The following is a 23,551-nucleotide window of genomic DNA, read 5'->3' on the forward strand; positions in this document are numbered from 1 at the left end:
GCGCCCCAAGGTGATTTACTGCTGAGACCAAGTGTGTTTGTAACCAGACCAGGAATCCATGGCTGAAGGAGCTGATGGAGGAGCCGCGCTGAAGGCCCTGCCTGGTGGAGGAGCTGATGGAGGCCCTGCCTGGTGGAGGAGCTGACGGAGGCCCTGCCTGGTGGAGGATGTCTGTCGTGGGGTAGATGGAGCCTGACTCTGAAGTGACCATCACACTCACTGCCACTTCTCGTAGAATACTGCTACCACAAACCACCGGCGTTTGTACCATATATACCAGACGACTACATCTGTTTTACCACATGTTGCAGCAAGCCTTCCGCTGTCTGTTCCAAACCAGGACTCTGGTTTGGAGGAGAGCTGATGGGGAGCTGATGGAGAGCTGATGGAGAGCTGATGGAGGAGCTGATGGAGGAGCTGAGTCGCTGGAGGACGACTTGGAATCGACCAACAAGGATTCCTCGTAAGTTAGTATTTACTTACATGGTTGACCTAAAGGGCAAAATAGAGCTGTTACTTTGACATGCGTTAACAAACTACCGCTGTGTTTTCTTACTAGAACGTGTTTCTGGAGCGGAGGCGAGCTGATAGGGGAGCCGTGAATCTGGAGGATGACCATCACTCTACCAACATGGATTGTAACTTTGTATTAACCTGTATCAACAAAGTGGAAATAAAGGGCTTAAAATTAAGACAAACTACAACTTTGTTACCAGACGTTGGGACCAGACTTGCACTTTTTGTTTCAGACCAGGACTCTGGCTGAGGAGAGCTGATGGAGGAGCCATAAAGTAAGCAGAGTGGACTTAACGCAGGATTAGTTTGTCCAGTAGAAGTTAAGGCGTACTACTGTGGTTGGTTACCAGACAAACTACAGCTGCTACTTTGTAACGCGCCATTAGATCCCAACTACTCCTGTGTTTGTGACCTTACATTAGAGACCAACTACTCCTGTGTTTGTGACCTTACAATAGAGACAAATTACGTTTGTAACCAGACCAGGAATCTGGAGGACTGACGGAGAAGCCGTACATCTGGAAGGCAAATCCTGAGGACGACCAGGACTCTACCATCAAGGATTCCTCGTAAGTTTGCGTTATCTGGATATAGTGGACTAGGTAGGGGGTTGGGGGTTCAACTCTCAAACCAATTGTGCCAGGTTCAAGTCCTCAGAATACAGTGATACGTCCTTGAGGAAGGCGCCCTAAAGCCTGCCTGCTCCTTAATGACGTCTCTTTCGTTCAGATAATGTTGCATCTTTTGAATATTGAACCTAATCAATGTCCTTGTTTGGTCCGGGCAGACACACCTGAGCTGAATCTCACCTGATCCTGTTTGGTCGGGGGCAGGCACACCTGAGCTGAACTCCACCTGATCCGGACATCCTGCTGGTCCCGTCTCCTCAGTTCATCTGAGCCTCTTCCTCCAGAAAACCTGCTGAGCTCAGCGGTCTGAGACTGATGTATCAATGACCTCCAGTGGGAGTGATCTTCTTGACCCCACATGTAGCCGTGTGCTTCCACACGCCTTTCCCTCACGTCTGTCACTAACCTCATTACTTCTCTACTCCTTCCCCTCTTCCTTCTCCGTGGTTCGAACCTTTACTCTGAAGGAGTGTCTCCTTGAACCTTTACACTGAAGGAGCGTATTCCTGTCCTCAGAGGGTTCAGCGTTAGGGTTGAGAGTCAGGGTTTAGAGTCAGGGACAGAGCTGGTCAGGGAATGCTGGTTTTACATAAACCTTTTCATTTGCTTTCTGAATGGTGGTGTCATTTTGATGAGATTAATTTGGGAAAATGTTTTCCTCTGCTTTCCTTTACAAAAATATGTATTAAACTTCTGTGTTTGTAACCAGACCAGGTATCCATGGCTGAAGGAGCTGATGGAGGAGCCGTGTTTAAGTTCCTGCCTGGGGGAGGAGCCGTGCTGGAGGCCCTGCCTGGTGGAGGAGCTGATGGAGGCCCTGCCTGGTGGGGGAGCTGTGCTGATGGAGGCCCTGCCTGGTGGAGGATGTCTGTCGTGGGGTAGATGGAGCCTGACTCTGAAGTGACCATCCCACTCACTGCCACTTCTCGTAGAATACTGCTACCACAAACCACCGGTGTTTGTACCAATATACCAGACGACTACATCCGTTTTACCACACATTGAAGCAAGACTTCTGCTGTTTGTTCCAGACCAGGACTCTGTCTGAGGAGAGCAGACGGAGGAGCTGAGACGCTGGAGGACAACTAGGAATCAACCAAAAAGGATTCCTCGTAAGTTTGTATTTACTTGCATGGTTGACTTAACGGGCAAAATAAAGCTGTTACTTTGACATGCGTTAACAAACTACCGCTGTGTTTTCTTACTAGAACGTGTTTCTGGAGCAGAGGCGAGCTGGTAGGGGAGCCGTTAATCTGGAGGATGACCATCACTCTACCAACAAGGATTGTGAGTTTGTATTAACCTAACAAAGTGGAAATAAAGGGCTTAAAATTAAGAAAAACTACATGTTTGTTACCAGACGTTGGGGCCAGACTCGCGCTGTTTGTTCCAGACCAGGACTCTGGCTGAGGAGCGCTGATGGAGGAGCCAAGACTCTGGAGGACGACATCACTCTACCAACAAAGATCCTCGTAAGTTTGCATAAAGTAAACAGACTGGACTTGTTGTAACGCAGGATTAGTTTGTCCAGTAGAAATTGAGGCATACTACTGTGGTTGGTTACCAGACAAACTACAGCTGCTACTTTGTTACGCGCCATTAGAGCCCAACTGCTCCTGTGTTTGACCTTACAATAGAGACAAATTACATTACCAGACCAGGAATCTGGAGGACTGACGGAGAAGCCGTACATCTGGAAGGCAAATCCTGAGGATGACCAGGACTCTACCATCAAGGATTCCTCGTAAGTGTGCATTATCTGGACATAGTGGACTAGGTAGGGGGTTGGGGGTTCAACTCTCAGACCAATGGTGCCGGGTTCAAGTACTCAGAATACAGTGATGCGTCCTAAAGCCTGCCTGCTCCTTAATGGCGTCTCTTTGGTTTAGATAATGTTGCATCTTTTGAATATCGAACCTAATCCATGTCCTTGTCTGGTCCGGGCAGACACACCTGAGCTGAACCTCACCTGATCCTGTTTGGTCGGGGGAAGACGCACCTGAGCTGAACCTCACCTGATTGGTCGGGGGCAGACTCACCTGAGCTGCACCTCACCTGATCCTGTTTGGTGGGGGGCAGACTCACCTGAGCTGAACCCACCCTGATCCTGACATCCTGCTGGTCCCGTCTTCTCAGTTCATCTGAGCCTCGTCCTCCAGAAGACCTGCTGAGCTCAGCGGTCTGAGGCTGATGGATCAATGACCTCCAGTGGGAGTGATCTTCTTGACCCCACATGTAGCCGTGTCCTTCCACACGCCTTTCCCTCACGTCTGCCACTAACCTCACTACTTCACTACTCTCTACTGCTTCCTCTTTTCTTCCTTCTCTGTGGTTCAAACCTTTTATACTGAAGGCGCGTCTTCCTGCCCTCAGAGGGTTTAGCGTTAGGGTTGAGAGTCAGGGTTTAGAGTCAGGGACAGAGCTGGTCAGGGAGGACTGCTTTTACACAAACCTCTTCACTTGCTTTCGGAATGGTGGTGACATTTTGAAAAGATTCATTGGGGAAAATGTTTTCCTCTGCTTTCCTTTACAAATTGTATTCAACTTCTGTCAAGTGTTTTTGTTTATATTAAAATCCCACATTGACTTCTACATGTTTGTTGCTGTTCATTTAATTGTCCTTTAACTTGGTTAATGTCAAGCTAAACTCCTGCAATACATTTAATATACATGATTGTTATTCTGCAATGTTCACATATTCCATTTTGAAAAAATATGAAACCTCCATATTACTACTAAATTCAAGCCTATTCATGTATTTAACAATGTACATACTGGCCCGCAGGCCATTTTCTGCTACTACAACGCGTTCAATCCACCAACCCGTCTCGCATCAATGTACTATAGCTACGTTGGTTCAAACGGAAAATGTAGTTTGGTGTGAGACTGTTGTCCAGCAGAGGGAGCTGTCATACACCTTAATTATACAGAAATGTCTGTATTTACATTTTAAAATGTTCATGGGGTGGTCTTTGTCTGCAAATAACTCTGCCTCCAGCGACAGGATTGGTCGAAACATGAAGTGAAGGAAATAAAAGCCCAGTTCACCAGATCTGCGGTCAGATTTTGGATCATGAATGTATTGAGCTCGGAGGAGGACGGCAAGGACGCGTGTTTACCTGGTCGATTAGGCCCTGAACGCATACGCTGATCCCAGATATCCTAATCACAGACCCTGTGTTTAATTTCCCCCGAATATAATTTTTGGGTTAAAAAAATAAATAGAGTAAAAATATAATTTATAAGTACTAGTCTAAATATTCCTTCTGGCAAGACAAACAGTTTAAAAACATAACCTTTTTACCACCTCAAGTGGATTAACCTATCCAATCCCCAGTCAGATGTGGGTGTAAAGTCTGTCTCACTTGTATTAATTTTACTCTGAAATAACTTGAATGGAACTTTAGACATTTGGGGATAAGCAGCACAGCAGTCAGGTAGCTATTTTAAGCTATAAACTGCACATTTTGTTTATTTAGGTGAAGCATTATGATTTTTTTTTTCATGCTAAATAAAGCCTAGAAATCATTTGGCCATTTTCATTTTCCGTCTGGGCTAAGCCCCGGATGTTTATGAAACCTAGAAACACCTCTGGCTTAAGGAGTGGACCCATCAATAACTAATTTCACAAATGCATGTTTTTGCAAACACAATTAGGTTGTTTCAGTCATTAGCCTGTGACGTCAGTGGGGGTGGCAACTGGAATCACGTGACAGTACTTGGACGTTGGATGTCCATGTCCTACAAGCCGCAGCGAGACATTATAGCAAACGTGACTCTTCCGCGATGACGAAATATATTTGATTTCAAAGTAAAGTATTCTTGTTACTTTCATATTTTGAACTTCGCGTTGCGACCTATTTCAGAAATTCAATACTTTAATTTTTTAAGTGTTTGTTATGTATAATAGTTAAGTGAAGTACGGTGTTAGCAAAAATATAGTTTCTGATGGAGAAATGTGTTTTTCTAAAACCTTAACGGATGTCACGACTGTTCAGATCTCATCTTTTGAAACTCGTAGGCGGAAGTTCTCATCCTAAAATGCGTGTCAATTTAAGCTCAAATATGACAACAGTCCGCACACAAATTGTTAATTTCTCAGCTATTTCCATGAAACCATATTTATTTCTTCAACAAGACTGTCCTAAAAAAACCTAAAAAAATGGCAATTACAAAGTAAACCTTTACTTTGAAAGTAACAAGCAGGAAAACCTGGTCGTAATCTTTGCTACCTTTACGCGGATGCTGTGGAAATTTGACAATAAACATCATATGCTGCCGACAGAACGATCTCTGAAAGCCCTTTCTCTAAACTGATCGCCCGTTGGTAATATCAATGCTACAGTTACACCAATAAGGTGTCGTTTAAGCTTTGCATGAACTGACAGCTGTTTCGATCGGAAGAAATGGAGCATATCCGAACGCCAAAGGTAAGCAGATTTTGGCTATCCAATATAACTGCATTGAATAAAATCGGAGCAGGGCGGCCTTGTGTTTTTTATTCTTTTGATTTGTTTGGTGAGATGTTCCACGTATCTGTGATCAAGACTAATGCTAAATAGCTGGCAGTGATTCTGTTTATTTATGGGGAATTGCGCACCCATGTCACTTTCATTCCACTACACGATTTAACTTGCTAGACTTCCCCCATTGAGTTCAAGTCGGTTCCATATCTTTGAGTAATTTCTTTTTAAGATCTACGAATAACGTCCTGATTGAGGAATAATGATGTGCTAGAGATTATGCGTGCCAGGTTTCACACTACGTTTCAGGCCGACTGACATTTCAGAGATTGGCCCTAAAACTATCCCGTGCAAAAATAAATCATCTCCAAATGATGCCACCCTGAGTCCGTCCGTTTCTGTTCCTGTGTCTCGTCTGTGTGGATTAGATGGTTGGTAAAAACCAAGGAGCGATTAAAAAGAGGCGTGTATGCCATCATTAAGGCTTAAGACGGTGAGTCATTTTGTTTGGGGGTGAGATGGGTGGAGAGTTTAAATCGTTGCCTTACTTAGAAACACACTCTCTTATCTATCATTTTTTTTTTGTCATTTTCTTGCCCATGAGTTGCAAAGTTTTATTTATAGTTGGGTATGGATCGATATTTATATTTGTTTCCTATGAAATAATTAGTTACACCTTACCGCAGAAGCACTATCATCAACATATAATGTGTGCAGTGCACCTGTTATTGCTCTATCTCCCCCCACACACACAGACACACACACACACACACACACACACACACACACACACACACACACACACACACACACACACACACACACACACACAAACTGACACTCTCACTGTCGGTTTACTTCCTGTGTGGCCTGTAGCCAGCCCTCCATAGAGGAGCTTATTCCTGTTGCTGGCTGGCCAGTTGCCTGGAGACCGTAGATAGGCCCAGCTGAACCATTTTATGATATCAGTGAAAGACAGGAAACGGATATGGAAAGAGGGGAGGATGGCTCTCTTGATGAATCATGATATAGTGGCAGGTTGCTGCTTCTGCCAATGCTTCTAGCTAGTTTATATGAAAGTGGGTCGGTCTGAAAGAACCATATTGCTGTGGTTCTTTTGTTTAGTTTAATATTTTTTTTCTGCAGAGCAGCTTTATTAGTTTTCCATTAAGTTATTAGCTGTCTTATTGAGAATAGTCGAGACTCAAGCGGAGGGGGAGGTACCAAGAATCGGCTCACATAGTAGTACTTACTGAACCCAGTGTGTCAAAAGGGGAAGCAACTGCCTCAATTTCCGCGAAAAAGACATTTGAACACTATCCATGTATGTTTAATAGATTTTTGTTGAAAAAATCATTATAATCTAAACATTAGCAGTGCTACTTTACATAAGCCTGTACTGTTTTCCAAGGCTAATGGCCTCAATACACTGGGATAGGGATACACTCATACACTGGGAGGCCAAGGGCTCCCATCCATCAATGTGGATAGCCCTAGCATGGAACCTCAAACCACATAAAAGTGCAGAAAAATCAAATTAATTGGATGTAAATCATGTGACTACGACAGGGGGCCTTACATGCCCTTCCCCTGATGCTGCATAGAAAGGCAAATTGACTTCCTTATTCGTGACAACAAAAAATGAAAAAAGTTAAAAGTTGATTTAATAATTGATGTTTCATAGTCAGGCACGTGGGAGAACGTCAAAGGTTGAATGTAATTTGTCTTGTTCAAGCAATCAACTGGACAGGCTTCCTCTGCTAAGTTGAGTCAATGTTTGACCAATGTGTTTGTTTTGCTAAACCGTTTCACGGAAGCCTAGGTATTTATAATGGCTACTGGTGGAATTTTTGGCAAATACTTTGAAAATAACTACGATTTGTGACATATCCCTGTATCATAGTCTCAGAAATGTTTTGGGAAGTGCCTTGAGCTACATATTCTGTATGAAATGGACTATACAAAGGAATTATTGAGGGTGACGATGGTCATTATTATTTGCTTGTATAAAAACAATGGCAGGGATTGTGTGACTCATTAGCAATGAGGAAGTAGTGTCAATGTGTCAACTTTCAGTGGTTTGTCATAAACCAAGTGAAAGATTATGCTAAGGCTATTAGGAATGCAATACTTTAAGCATTGACATCTTGCTTTAGAGGGTTGGTTTTGCGTTGTGCACAGAGAATGTGTTTTGGCTATCGTGGCAGGCGTTATTTACAACATCCCTTTGTCCCAAATCCCAAGCTGCCTGCAAAAGGCAGAGCTCCGGCTGCGAGGCTCCCAACACCGCTCATCCTCCATCTGTTGGAGGACTAGTGTCCTCCACCTGTTGAGCTGATGGAAACCAAATAGATGTGCTTGACTGGGCGAATACTAGGGTTGTGGTTTTTAATCAGAGACAGCCTCTTCATTTTTGTGTTCTTCTGAGTAAACTTTTCTTGCAATCATTAAAGGTCAGCTTAGCAACCAAACCAATACGATAAATCTAAGATGTTATACAGCCGATATTGCATTCATTAGAGGAACATGAGCGATACTTCAACGTTAGTTTACAGTTAAAAAATATTTTTTTTGATAATCACCTATTTCCTGTGTGTGTGTGTTTGTGTGTGTGTGTTTACGTGTGTGTGTGTGTTTACGGGTGTGTGTGTGTTTACGTGTGTGTGTGTGTTTACGTGTGTGTGTGTGTTTACGTGTGTGTGTTTACAGGTGGAGCAGGTTCGCCTGCTGGACCGCTTCAGCAGCAAGTCGACGAGCGGCACACTGTACCTAACGGCCACACACCTCATCTTCGTGGAGAGCAGCCCCAGCAGTCCCTCATCTGCAGCACAGGAAATATGGGTCAGTGTTGTCGGTGTGTGTGTGTGTGTGTGTCTGCAACAGGGGATTACCCGTTCTGCACTGTGGGAACAAGGATATTGCAACATCTAAGATGGCAGCCAATCGGGCCAACCATGTTGTTGTTACAAAAGCGCAAACGCATAGCCCTGATTGGCTTGAGTTGGCACCATGGCAACAAGATTGGTTTGTGCTGTAAACGTGTGGAACCCATGTCACTGTCAATAGAAGTCGGTAGATAGCTTTGCCGTGGCAACGCAACCAGGTCATGCTATAAACTAGTGGATCCCAGATCATCCGCTATTAACTCACACTTAAACTGCCAGCTTAGCCAGTAAAAGCTATTTATTCCATTTTATCGACGCCTTAATGACTACACTGAGAGTCTACTGGAAAGCAAACAAAAGGTGTATCGCTTTTGGCAATCATGTTTCCCTGTTTATAAAACAGGTTTAAACTACATAAAGCAAACAGAACTTCCCAGACAGAAGAGCACTTTAAAGCAGGAACTTGAACCTCTGAAGTAAAAAATGCTAAGATCAGCAAAAACCTGTTCTCTGCTTTTTATGCTGTGGCCAGTAAACCTGTTTCTGTTATTTCTTTTGTTAAGGTATTTGTTACTTCCTTAAATCACCGGTCTGAGCTTGTGTCTTTGTGAACAAAGACACAGTATGAACAAAAGAGTGTCGCTCTTTATGCTTAAACCTAATATACCATTATACCAAAATATTATATATCAGCATAGTATAAACAACCTGACAGTGGGTTAGTTCTGCATTTTATGACCACCCATGTGTAATATGTGCAGACATGTTCAACGGTCTGCCTGACAGACATGCAGAAGTACATTGGTATTAGTAGTAGTAGTATTGATAATCATATTTTTTGATATTCTCGAAGCCGACAAAGCATTATAACGGAGTTGTTTCACAATACCACAAATAAGCCCCTCTCTAGTATAAGCAGTATCTTATTATGCATCTTTTCCCACAACCCAAATACTTGCATGTACTGCCCAATGCTGGCGTTAAACCATAACGAAATAGTTTGAATAGTAAAATATTCCTTGGGACCGTGACCATCTGCAACCATCAGGCACTGCCAGTTGTCTGATGGTTGAGTTGGCGTCTGAGCAATCGGAGATGATGCCTGTTCAAGCTTTAGTAAAACCCTGAACTTTTTGACTGATTTAGGGAACAAGGCATCTTTTATTTTGAAAGCAATCCATCAAGACGCACAGGCTTTGAATTATCGTTCATGGACTGAGAGAACATTGTATTAAGAATTGTGGCCTTCCTTGTTTTTTAGTCAGTTCTGAAGTGATGCCGATGTTTATTCCTTTACGAGGATACATTTTGCCTGCAAACCTCTTATGTTAATGAGCGTGTGGGCTTTACAAGCTGACGGCATTAGGAACTTTATGAAATATTTAGTGTTTGCAAAATCAACCTTCAAGCCACTACGGAAAACAACTGCGGCAAAAGTATCGGTTGCAAAATCATGATTTAAACCTTTTCTTTTGTAAAAAAAAAACGCCATTACACAATGCAGATGGTTGATCGATCAAGCTGAAACCTAGAACTTCGCCTCTTTGTCTGTTCATTCACATGGCTCTCTTGATACTTTGCTGCAAAAAATAAAATCCCAGCGTGTCGCCGGTCCACCTCTCTGGTCCTCCTCCAGGTCCTGCACCACCACATAGCCTCGGTGGAGAAGCTGTCCCTCACCACCACGGGCTGCCCGCTGGTCATCCAGTGCCGGAACTTCCGCGTGGTCCACTTTGTTCTCCAGCGGGAGCGCGACTGCCACGACATCTACAGCTCCCTGCTGCGCCTTCTCCGACCCGGTGGGTGACCGCACCATCCGTCTGTCTGTCCGTCTGTCTGTCTGTCCGTCCTTCTGGGCAGGCAGTAGCTCAGTAGGTAGAGCGGGTTGGCCGGCAGCAAAGTTGCTAGTTCGATCCCCGGCTTTGTGTGTGTCGTGGTCTCCCTGAGCAAGGCGCCTAACCCTAACTGCTCCCGACGAGCCGGCTGTCGCCTTGCATGGTTGACTCCGCTGCGGTGTGTGATTGTGTGCGTGAATGGGTGAATGTCAGGCGATATTGTAAAGCGCTTCGGATAAAAGTGCTGTATAAAAGCAGACCATTTACCATGTCTGTGTGGCCGCCACGTCACAGTAGCGGTCGGAAACCTAGTCCATGGGATATGAAACTGATTCAGAGCGGCCGTGGACTTATTCAGATAATTATTTGTCGTATGTAATTGTTCTAAATTAAGTTTAAAGACATTTGATTGAGTTACCAGAAGAGAAGCATGTAGGGTTCTGTTAGGTCATAGACAAACAGATGCAGGTTTGCTTAAATATTTACATAAACACACGCACATGCACACACAGGATACTTTTTCTAAGTCACGTCATTCTGGAAGCACACCATGTGCACACTTCTGCTATTTTGTAATTGCACCCATTCTGAGGTGGATTATTAAATGGTAAACTCAAGGTCTCTCTTGCTGTCTCTGCCTCCCTCTCCTCAGTCGCCTATGAGGAGCTCTATGCGTTCTCGTACAACCCCAAGCAGAACGACCAGCAGCGGGAGGAAGGCTGGCAGCTCATTGACCTGGGGGCGGAGTATGAGAGGATGGGCGTCCCCTGCGACCAATGGCAGCTCACCGACGTCAACAGAGACTTCAAGGTAAGGGTGCTCCGATTGGACCTATGAAGGTTTTTTATTTATATTTTATTTTCCCCCGTAGACAAGGCAGAGGTATGCAATGTTCTTTGGCTAAGAACACAAATGAAAAAGAAACAAGTGAAAGAAACAAGCTAAAATCAGGTCGAAAACACTTTTAATCTGTAATCTGTACAATAGTGTGCATACAAAATTCCTTCTATGGTAGCATTCAAACAATGGTTGCCTCCATGTCATACACAATGTTCTCCAGCAGAGGGCATCACAGACTCAATTTAGTTGTCTGTCACCTTGCTATAGCTGTAGTAGTCCCACCTTTAGGACCTACAGCCATCTGTTGTCCACCAATCTATTACAAACTCTAATCAACATGGCCTACTTTGATTGATTGATTGATTGGTGTGTGTGTTGATGATGATTGTATTACTGCTGGCTGTGCAACTGATTAAATGATTACCTGTGTGTGTGTGTGTGTGTGTCCCAGGTGTGCGAGACGTATCCGCGGGACCTGTACGTCCCCATCACGGCCAACAAACCCATCATCGTGGGGAGCTCCAAGTTTCGCAGCAAGGGACGTTTCCCCGTGCTCACGTACTTCTACCAGGAGAAGAAGGTACCGCAGATCACCCTCAATATCTGTCACCGTCTGACAATGTGTGGCCTCATTCAGGAATGCAAACTTGTTACCATTTGCCGTCTTTGAATGCAAAACATCTATGTGGGTTGTCTAGATCCGGGAAGAAGGAGGGGCTCAGAGAGCCAGTATAGCATGTTTACTAGGGCACTTACAGTCTGCTTCGGTCCGAATCAGGAAACATTTGTTGACGTTGTGCCTGGATCTTGGTTCAGTTTGTCACACTGTATATTGAAGAGCGGACCAACATGTGTAAACATGGAGTTGTCGCGCGTCTCAAGTTGTTCAGTGTTCCAACAATGATCTGCACATTTCGTTAAAAAAATAAAATGTGTGGATGCATGTTTTTTTCATGATGCACTTCCCGGACACACAAACACAGACATATATGTAAATGCAGGATTGTTTTGGTCTGTTGTGCATTCTCTTTAAAACAGTCCAAGACCGCCCAAAAACAGGTGGTCTCAGATCCCCGAAAAGGGAAGCATAAATACTAGTCATTGTTTAATGTAAATACAATCAACCAATCAATTTACACGATAAAGACTAAGCATTGTTTAGTGTAAGGTGTTGAAATAGTAAACCCTAATCCACATGGCCCACTTTGATTAGTGATTGGTGTGTGTTGATGATGATTGTATTACTGCTGGCTGTGTAACAGATTGCCGGGGATAAATAAGATAACCTTGCATATAAATGAATGCTACGTGAATAACGGTATAAAAAACAATCTTGCAAACTGCTAATAATACTTATCAGGCTACTACTTACATTAAAGTTAAATAAGCCTTTGTGCTTTATTTTGCTTAATCTTGTCACTCTTCTGGTTTGTGAATAGCAGCAGATTATTCCTAAACATGATCAGATATGAACATTTAGAATCCTATTATGTAAAAGACTCTCCCTGGGGGGGGGGGCATGACCGTGGGCCATCCGGGGGGTCTGGGAATCCCGCCCCAGGCGCATTCGTCTCGCCTTTTCCACCCCTAACCTGTTGGCATGCATGCTCATCCCCGCCTAAAAGGTTGTCTCTTATCTGGCATCGGTCTCCACACGAGATTTGAATGACGAGTACGAGCCCTAGAAACACTAACGTGCATATGCTGGGAACTTTACTAGCCACGATGGAAAGAAGAGCAAAGGCCACAAGGCAAACGCAAGCTAAGCCATACTATAAACCAGTGCTTTTCTGCCTGTGTTAATGCAGATAATAATAATAGAAAATGAAAAAAAAAAAGTTTTACATTGTTCAGTAAATATATTATATTATGGGTTGTTACAAATTCAAAAGTTGTTTTGCCTCGTGCATTCCATATTTTTTTTTCATTTTGATGTTTTCCATTGATGTTTTTACTTGTGTTTACTAAATTCAAATTATAATGATGCAACATACCCGTGTTGCACTAGTAATTGTGATTGAGCAGCATCGCCAACAAACGCAGTTGTTCCTCTTTTATTTTTAGTTTGTAGCCCGCTCAATGTAAGTAATGACAGTAATGAGGGTAATGACATTTTGTTAGGTCCCTAATCTATTTGATAGTGATTAGGTGGATTTTAACTTTGGTTGACATGCTTACATACAAATACATCATTTAATTCCCTGCCGTGTCTTTTTTACGAATGATGCCAGGTCAAGTGAAAGTTGAAAGGTTAACTGATGTAAACACTGTGCTCTGTTTGGACGCAGGCGGCGGTGTGCCGGTGCAGTCAGCCGCTCTCCGGCTTCAGCGCCCGCTGCCTGGAGGACGAGAGCATGCTGCAAGCCATCAGCAAGGCAAATCACAACAGCCGCTTCGTCTACGTCATGGACACCAGGCCCAAGGTACCGGCCAATCAGAGCCATCGGAATCAAGGCGTTTTATCGCTCCTATCGCTTTATCGCGCATGTCTAATAGGAAGTGAATGGGCGTTTATCGCTCGAAACGCTTTATAGCTTTTGGTGTGAACGTACAGGAAGACATTTGTTGTTGCACTCCCGCTAGCTCAATGCGCTAGCCAACCGTGCGGCGGGGAAAGGCTACGAGAACGAGGACAACTACTCCAACATCCGCTTCCAGTTCGTGGGCATTGAGAACATCCACGTCATGAGGGCCAGTCTGCAGAAGTTGCTAGAAGGTTAGACGCTACAGAAACACGCCCACATAAAGGCATAAGACCATTGTGGTTGTCATTCAACCTTTTTTTTTTATGTATCCGAAAAATTATTTGACTTTGAACCTGCATGATTCGATTCGATTCTGAAAAAGTTAAAAATCAAGCACTTTAATTATTTTTGAGTCTTAGACAATTTTGATTCTCAAGTAAAACAAAAGGCAAAATAAATACAACAAATTATGAATGAACTAAAATATTATTTTATCTTTGTCTCGCCTTCCTTACAGTTATTGGGAATCGCTCTCTGTCCATGAGCGACTACCTGATGGGAATCGAGGGCTGTGGTTGGCTACGACATGTCAAGGCAGTGGTCGATGCCGCCATTTTCCTCACCAAGGTAGGTCCATACCCACATGATTCTTCATCACTGTTATTACGCCACGCTCTTCCTCGTGCGAGTGTTTGTGTGTGTCGAGACTAGGGGTAAGGATTCACCGATTGAATATGGCAGACCAACAAGACTGAAAATAGATTGAATTGTCAAAATGAAAAGTCATTATTTAATTTATAATATTTATATATTATTTTAAGAAATTGTATTTCACGAATTTTTAAACAAAACATGCGTTTCCAAGCAATGTCCAGGTCAATCTATTAACCATAATACATTAATCTACAATCATAGCCGATAATGAAATGCCGGAAAAAGTTACGTCAAATATAATTTCTTAATTCTTAGCCTAAATGCTGTGTCCAATTTGCAATGAATTAACATTTTCCCTAAAAATGTTGAAAGAAAACCATGCAATAATCCTTATTCAACCCTTCTCAGAACAATTTCAATAAAAATGGTATTATCATATAGTTTATTCGAAACAAACGTCTGTGTGTCTATTCCAGGCAGTGACTGTAGAGGGCGCCAGTGTACTAGTGCACTGTTCAGACGGCTGGGACAGGACTGCGCAGGTGTGCTCCCTGGGAGCCCTGCTCATGGACCCCTACTACCGCACCATCAAGGGCTTCATGGTACCTTCTCACCACACACACAAATCAAACACACTACTGAAACGGATGCACTCACAGATATAAATCTTCAACTCCTGTTGTTGGATGAAGTTTTTTGTTGGCCAACATGTGGAATTATTATTGGCCAAGTTAGGTGTTAACCTTCTTTACTTTACATATTGATGAATACAACAACTTGGATCTTGGCTTTGACCAAAGACTATATACTGTAAAGATTTCAAGTCAATATTGTTAATGCACATTCCACTGCTAATTTCTAAGATGTCTCTGCTTGGCAGGAAATGCGTTGGAAAACTGCCGTAGAATTGTGCTGATGTTGGAGTCTTTCATATAATCTATAACTGGCAGTCAGTAGTTATTCAGATTCTGATGTTCTGAGGATAAAAGCTCTTTAGAAAGCAAACATTTACTCCTTAGTGTCAGCTCAATACCGAAGTCACTAATAGATCTTAAAAAAGCATTTCTATTTTTTTTCTAGGTACTGATCGAGAAAGACTGGATCTCATTTGGTCACAAATTTGCAGACAGGTGGGATGGCTGCTCTATTATTTTCCCTTCACATAGTTCAAACAGTTTTTTATGTTCGACCTCCGCAATTATACCCACCTTAACTTACAACTAACAAGATAATGACCCATCTCTCTTCTTTCAACCTCATGAATGTAAAATCATACATTTGATGCACAGCTGTTTTTAGTTATCACACGATTACCATTGGTTCTGTAACATTTAGATGTTTCTCTGGCATTACAAACAGCATTTCTCTGGGTCTGCATGACACTTGCTCTTGTCCTGTTGCTAGGTGTGACCAGTTGGACGGGGACCCTAAAGAGGTGTCCCCCGTCTTCACACAGTTCCTGGAGTGTGTTTGGCAGCTCACAGAGCAATTCCCACAGGTGTGTGTGTGTGTGTGTGTGTGTCCTTTTTATTGTATTGCTCACATGACAGGATTCGGGGAACCACTTAAAGGGGTAGTTCGAAGTTTTGGACATATGGCCTGATTCCCAAGTTAGCCTTGGTGTTCTTTATTATTGGATACAGTTTTCAACACATTTCATTCAGTTCTTCTAGTTGCAGGAGTTCGCTCGTGCTAGGCTAGCGCACAGCAACGGGCAATGCTTGCCGGCTAATTAAACAGTCTTACCTTCTCCACAGTACACCCAAGGTCAATCAATTATTACCCCAGACTATCGATGCAAATATCTGTGTTGATAGAATAATGTTAGAAATAAAACTAGCCTCGCATCGCATTTTGAGGGACTACTTTCTCAGCTGCAGTGGAATTTAACCTAGGTATCAGTCCGCCGCTGCCGTAGCCTACTACCAGGAATATAACACTGCTGCTGAGACACAGCAAGTCCCTCAAAATGCTATGCAATGCAAGGTTGGTTTTTATTTCTAACATTATTCTATCAACACAGACATTTTCATCGACCGTCTGGCGCTATAGTTGATTTGCCTCGGGTGTACTGGGGAGTGGGTAAGGCTGTTTTATTAGCAGGCTAGTATTGCCCGTTGCTGTGCGCTAGCCTAGCACAAGCAAAATCTGCAACTAGAAGGACTGAATGAAATGTTTTAAACTTTATCTCCAATGATAAAGAACACCAAGGCTAACTTGGTAATCAGGCCCTATGTCCAAAATTCTGAACTACCCCTTTAAAGTGAAGGAGGATGTACCGGATTTTGATGAATGGTAGTGTGGTCATTGAAGTGGCCTGCGTCTGACACGCCTGTGATTGGCCTTGTCCTTTATCCCTCAGGCGTTTGAGTTCAGCGAGTGGTTCCTGCTGCAGATCCACGAGCACGTGCACTCGTGCCAGTATGGCAACTTCCTGGGGAACAACCAGCGGCAGAGAGAGGAGCTGCAGTGAGCACTCACTCACTCACTCACTGACTGACTGACTGACTGACTGACTGACTGACTCAGGGTATAGTTTGAGCGTTCAAATACATGCACCAAGGTCAATAGAAAGACACCCTATCTAGCCGATATCGTTCCTTGCGTACCAAAGATATAACCCAACACCTTATCGTTGCTGTCCAGCGTCCAGTACTTAGGAATAAGAAAAAAAAAAGTGTGACTATTTTATTAGTATTTGACCATAGTCAAGCTGAACGTTGTGTTGTTGGTCATTGATATGAATAACTGGGTCGGAGGCAAGAAGTGCATTGCGTTACTTAATCATCAACCTACCGGATAGAACGTTTATGCAAGCGATGTCTGCACTCACTTTTTCCCTGTCGTTGAAGACATGTGGCCAAATTCTCTTCGCACTTAATCTCATAAAAGATGAAGTGCTCTGCTTAACTGCACTCCAACCCCACCGTTATTTGCCTGGGCCCTTCTCCGCTCCCACATCTCAAATACATAAAACATGAGCCCTTATTCACTTAGTGTTTCTTGAGTAAAGAATACGCTGTACTTATTCAAACAACCAGTTCTTTATTTAGCCTGGCATTGCAGCTCTTGCATGGCAAACAACCAGAGGCTTTCTCCGGTACGGCTGTGTGTTCTTCAACTGCTCTTCTCGATACTTCTCATCGGTTGTACATTTGCGAAACCCACAGACAGACGTTAAGGGGGAACCAATAGTATGGATTCATGAAACTAATAAATAAAATATCACTTTATCAAGATATAAGGTTTTCCCCAGTCAGCGATGATGAACTCTCTCTCCCTCTCTCCCTCTCCAGGCTGAGGGAGAAGACCCACTCTCTGTGGGCCTTCCTGATGGAAGAGCAGCAGAACTACCAAAACCCTTTCTACAGCAGTGTCTACGGGAAGACACACCCTGTTCTGGAGCCTTCCACCCTGCCCTACCACTTCAAGTCAGTGCCTCCTGATTTATGGGCTTGTTTATTAAAGGATTCCTATTGGCCGACTACACTGTTGTCAGCTAGTCTTCCTGGGGCCCTCAAATGCGACGGGCAAACGGAATCCATGAATACAGTAACATGCTATCAGTTGAGGTCAAATTAAGATGCAATAGGTTGAATACTTTCAGAATTATCCATAAAAAATAAAACAGAAAGATGTGAACATTGTTATTTTAAATTGGTCTGTCATCTGTTCTTGGCTTTTAAGCCTAGAACTTGTCAAGCTGCCTGTTTCAAGCAGTCATCCAAGAGGTTTGGCACTGTCAACTTGCAGTCCTGGCGCCGCTGACAGATGTAAATGAATCTGGGGACAGGATGATGACAACAGACTCTCTGTCTGTCCCTCTCTCCACTCATGCAATGCTTGATCTACTGTCTACCCACACTCTGCGCAGTGATGCGTTTTATTACCACCGTTTATTTATGGCGGTCCTTCACACATAAACAAGCACCAGAACCCGAGCAGGAGGGTGGGGTCCATAGTGAAAACAGGGATGATACAGTGAATAGAGATGAATTTAGTTGAGTGGTAGGTTACAGTGAATACAGAGACAGCTTGGGTAGGTGCAGGTAGGGGTTAGGCAGTGAATAGACGGACACGTTGTTGAGTAGCAGGTACATGTTAGGCAGACGCATCTTTATGCGGGAGCAGCTAGGGGTAAGACAGTGAATAAAGAGACATCTTATGAAGGAGCAGTTAGGGGTTAGGCAGTGAATACAGAGAGAGCTTATGAAGGAGCAGGTAGGGGTTGAGAGACTTGCTCGAAGATCCTTAGAGATTGAGTATTTATCTAACCACGTGCATTTGTGATGGTGTGTGCGTGTCGTAGGTTCTGGAGGAACATGTACCATCAGTTCGACAGGTCCATGCACCCCCGCCAATCCATCCTGAAGACCATACACACTCTGAAGGAGACGAGCCTGAAGAGCGCGCAGACGCTTCGCGCCCTGGAGAACGTAAGACCTCCCCGACACCTTTACACCCTCTCGAAACGATCCCCCACTTCGGATTTACTGCCCGACTGGCCAAATATGTTGCAATAACTGCAACGCTAATGTCTGAGTGTTGCCACTTGCTCTGTCCGTTGTTTAGAAAATGCAATGTCCCTTGGTGTTTCTAACACGGTCAAGCCATATAGGTTTTCCACAAGATGCCGATTTCTAAAAAATGTAATCCTGGGACCATGCAACCTCTGTCAACTCCATCGACGTATCCAGTCGTGTCTCCATCCAGTCATAAAAGGATGTGAACATTAGGATTTTTAAACCGTGGTCCGTCATTCGTTCTTCGCTTTGCAGCCTAGAAGTAACCTAGCTGCCCGGTACCAAAGCTTATCCAAGGGGTTTGGCATTGTCCCCTTGCTGTACAGGCGCCGCTGACGGATGTCAATTAATCACGAGAGCAGATGTGACAGCGTACTGTTTCCCAGACGCCGATTTATTTTTTAATTTTTCCTTTGACCATGCGACCAATGAAAACTCGACCCTGACTCTTCTCATCGGCTTTCGTTTGCACAACCATCAAGAGGGCAAGCCTAGGACACGACCCTGTTTTATAGGGCTGAACGATTAATCAAATTCAAATCGAAATCGCGATGTTATAGAACGCGGTAAGTTATTTGTTACCGTTACTGACTGGAAATCAGTACGATTCATTTATTTTTTATTTTACAATTCAATAGTTAAATAAAGAAGTTCATCTCAACACATCGGCCTGGCCTAAAGGAAAGGAAAGCAGTTATTATGTTGACTGCTTCCAATGTTGTGTTGGTCATACTAAAGAATGATTTTTTTATTTTTTTGTGAATAATACACAACATAAGGAACTTAATAAATCATAATTTTTTTTTTTAATTAACGGCTTCACTCATTAAATCGCAATTGCAATATTGGTCAAAATAATCGCAATTCGATTTTCCTCCCCAAATCGTTCAGCCCCGCTGGTTTATGCTGAAGTACCCGTCAGTGCTCACTCTCCTCCGTTCCGTCTCTAGGAGCTCCAGCAGCTGGGCGTGACCCCGGTGGTGACCTCCGCCCCGCCGCCCGCCCCCTCCCCCTCCCCTCCTCCCCCGAGCCGGGAGCAGCAGCAACGCTCCCTGACCAACGCCAACCCCGCCCCCCCGCGCCCCAACTCCCTCATCCTGGGGGCCCCCCAGGTCAGCCGCAAGGAGGCCCAGCAGGATGAAGAGAAACAGCAGCAGCAGGAGGAGGAGGAGGAGGAGGAGGTGGGAGAGGAGGCCACGGAGAGCACCGACACGGACCGGACAGTAGAGGGCAGCAGCGGCACCGATAGCAGGAAGCAGAGCTACGGCGAGCTGGAAGGGTCATACGAGGATGGCGACGAGATGACGAAGGAGGAGCCGGCCGTGGTCAGCCTGGAGTTCGGCATGGCTCGGATGACCTGCTGAGACCAACTCAAGGGGGGATCGGGTTGACAGGCAAGATGGATGTGTGTGTGTGTGTGTGTGTGTGTGTGTGTGGGTGTATGCGTGTGCGTGTGTGAGGGCACATGCCCATGTGCGCTTGTGTCGGGAATCTTGAGTACATGATAACATTCTGATTGGGCTGACAGGCTGAGTAAGGATGATAGGAAGCGTACGTCGACTGTATAGTATAAATCTCTATTATATGCCGCATTATTATGGCATTTACTGCACTCGGACAAATAACTTGTTTTTTTATTCATGTCAAATGCACTATAGATAATTAATGAACAAAGTAAGAGAATAAATGATTATAACAATGATAATATAAAGGCATTTCTTTTGTTTTTATGTTAAAGTTGTATCCGATTTTACGTGAAGGTTTCTTGTATTTCTTGTTACACTCGATTATGCATCGGGAAAACATCCAAATGATCTGGTTTCTGACTAGGCTTCAAAATATGTTGGCACCAGATCGATTAAATTTCAATGGCGCCAGAAAGATTTCATTTAGAAACCTCAAATAAATCCAACCTTATCTTGTTTACAGAAATCTACAGCAATTTATTAAGAAATGACGTAACTTTATTTCCCTATAACTCCAACAATATTATAGCCTGTCAACAGTTGACAGTTGTTTGGAGCAGTACTCACATTGATTGGATGATCTGATTATTGACTCTCATTGATCCTGTAATCCCATTGGTTATTCTAGACAGGAGGTTGGAAGCTGGGTGTCCTGACCTTATTTGGGGTCAATGCTATAGAGTCACAGGGTAAAGGTCACTGGGGACGGGGGGGGCTGTCCTCTACATATATTGTGTTATGGCATGGACGTTCTTACCCGGGTCTTGAGTGACCATTTACACAATCTAAAAAACGACTAAAATGAACTGTTTTATAAGCAGCGTAAATCACGAAAAATAATAATGATTACTTCTGAAAATGGCTCCCTTGTTGAGAAAGCCAGTACTTTACAAATGCCAAATTGCCTTTCTCCTTGGGGTAGGGGTCAGGTGGTGGATAGGATGATTCTCTTCAAAAAGGTTCAGAGTTTGAACCCTCTTGAACAAAGTCTAAAAGTCTACCTGAAGGCATTCTTGAGCCTAACACTGACTGTCCCTTAGTTCTCCTTTCCTTTGTTCTCTGCAAGTCTCTTTGGATAAAACCGTTTGACTAACTAGTATTTGTAGATTGGAAAGTGCCATGTCTCAATCAAGATTTGTTGTCACATATTGTATTCCTTGGACACTTCAACCTCCAACAAAACTAAGACCCGACTCTCCCAAAACAACAAATCCGTTGAGCAGAATTATATCATGTGGGGCAGACAGCCAGTAAAAGGATGACTTCATGTTAAACACCTTAGGGCGGGATAGATATCCAAGGACACTTCACAAAGAGATTAGTTAGAGAAAATATTTTTTTACCACCTCTCATAATATGGTGGCTATACTATCATTGTGGCAGTAGACCCTGGCCAGGGGCGTAGCCACATGGGGGCCCCCTTGGTCAGAGGTTTGCCCCCCGCTGCCCCCCCCCCCCCCCCCGAGTATGAAAAAAATAAAATAAAATCCTGAACGGTCTAAAATGAAATATATGGACTATTAGTTTGATCTAACTGTGACTCATTATTCTCATCAAGTGCCACCCCAAATATGAGACTGGCCCGAGCTGGCCAGCACAGAAATAATATCTTGGCTACGACCCTGACCCTGGCACACTCAAAAGACGTGGCTTTTCTGGGCTCCGCCACCCACCACAGGTATAGCTATTTATTTGGCTTACGCTTGCACCTGCTGATGGCTCAGCTCTCTGTGTGTGTTAACGGCTGGCTTATCTTGTGTGCCTTGATTCGTCAATCCGCCACAGGTGTGCAGCCTCACCCAGAGTAATCAGTCTGACCCAGGACAGGTGAGGCTGCTTAAATCAGCCACAAACCACACACACATACTATATTATGTAAACTCCCTCCCTGGATTCTGATCCTCATCATTCTTAAACAACCTTGAGCTGTATGACTGTGTGTAACGATATGTGCACATCATACTCCTGCATAAATTCAACGCCTTCATATCATATCAATATCTTCATGATACGTATATCATGGCAGAGTCGAATCGGCTCCTGAGCTAACCTTCACATCATAAGTTATCGTAGGTAGCAACGTTATCACATTATCATATTCCCATGACAAAATAAATATATTTGAAATAAAATTGAATTCAAAACTAAGGTACTTGGTTATACTGATTTTTTCAGGGTTAAACAAAAATCAATTCCCTGCATTACCTCTGGATCTTTCCATTCCTCATTCAGTATTTATTAGTTGCAATTTGTGTGTCAGTAACTGATTTATTGTATGGATTGAGAGCCGCACTATAGAACCGGAACCGGTCTTTCAGTTGGACGTCAGCAGACAGGGGTTGACGAGGATTTGATATTCAATCGATTGGAATCATACAATTGCCCCCTTATAATCGGATTGTTATCGATACAAACTATATTAAAATATAGATGAGAGATGCAGGCCTGTGTTACCTTGTCAACGAATATACATCAATGTTGAAAGGAGAGCCCATACATGTGTGGCAACGGGAAGCAAATTCCAATACATTTTCATCCGGCTCATATCTTGTGCAAACTGTAAGAATTTAAAGAAGTTCAGTCCGCGCCAGGCAGGCATTTAGTCTATTTCTGAGGACTCCTCTCATGGTTACATAACGTAAACAGCATTGAGGAGAGACCCTCACACCTACAACTGTACTTCTCTGTGTATTTACCTGGTTCTGCTTTTGTGCTGCAATCATTTTTTTCTATTATGCAATCATGCTGTAGTCCAGGTGAGTGGCTTAGAAGTCCCACTGACGTAAATTGGCAGTATGCTTGCAAATATACTTATTGTACTTGTGGCCCTTGGTGGAAGGTCCGGTCTTTATTAAACTGTTCAGCCGTGTCCTTTAAATCTCGGAATCTCTGATAATTCCCATACTAAAAAGCCTTTGTACTAATTTGAGGTTTAATGGGTTTATGGTACGGTGCATGCTTTAATATGTTAATGCTATAAGCTGGAAAATATAGGGGACTACTGAAAAATGTTGGGAATGTTGTGTCTGGGATTCCTTTTTGGCCTAATAACCATGGCATGGCGTTGACAGGGCTCATCGGCACACATGACACAAATACTCTTCTTGAGGCTCACCCAAAGCGAGGCCGAGTACAGCTAGACCTCCCATCGCTTTTTTCCCGATGAGGTAATTTCTGTAGCCTGGCCTGCTTCTACATGTTATCACATATGAAATATTCAGGGGCCTTCAACAGGGGAATAGGGCTGTTCAACAGACTGAATCATTTACAAGACT

The 23,551-nt window shown here is 43.7% G+C and overlaps 1 protein-coding gene across 1 annotated transcript; it reads left to right on the forward strand.

Annotated features, from left to right (window-relative positions):
* The first annotated feature begins 4,917 nt into the window (after window positions 1-4,917).
* Window positions 4,918-20,732, forward strand: mtmr6 (myotubularin related protein 6). The gene is made up of 15 exons (XM_030349168.1): window positions 4,918-5,575; window positions 8,318-8,449; window positions 10,130-10,292; window positions 10,981-11,138; window positions 11,620-11,748; window positions 13,457-13,591; window positions 13,752-13,884; window positions 14,151-14,260; window positions 14,764-14,889; window positions 15,368-15,417; window positions 15,692-15,785; window positions 16,650-16,756; window positions 17,584-17,718; window positions 18,597-18,723; window positions 19,761-20,732. The coding sequence occupies exons 1-15, from the start codon at window positions 5,552-5,554 to the stop codon at window positions 20,172-20,174; spliced, it is 2,037 nt and encodes a 678-aa protein (XP_030205028.1). The 5' UTR covers window positions 4,918-5,551; the 3' UTR covers window positions 20,175-20,732.
* The last annotated feature ends 2,819 nt before the right edge of the window (window positions 20,733-23,551 follow it).

The sequence above is a fragment of the Gadus morhua genome, chromosome 23 (assembly GCF_902167405.1).
Source record: "Gadus morhua chromosome 23, gadMor3.0, whole genome shotgun sequence".
Classification (NCBI taxonomy): Eukaryota; Metazoa; Chordata; class Actinopteri; order Gadiformes; family Gadidae; genus Gadus; species Gadus morhua.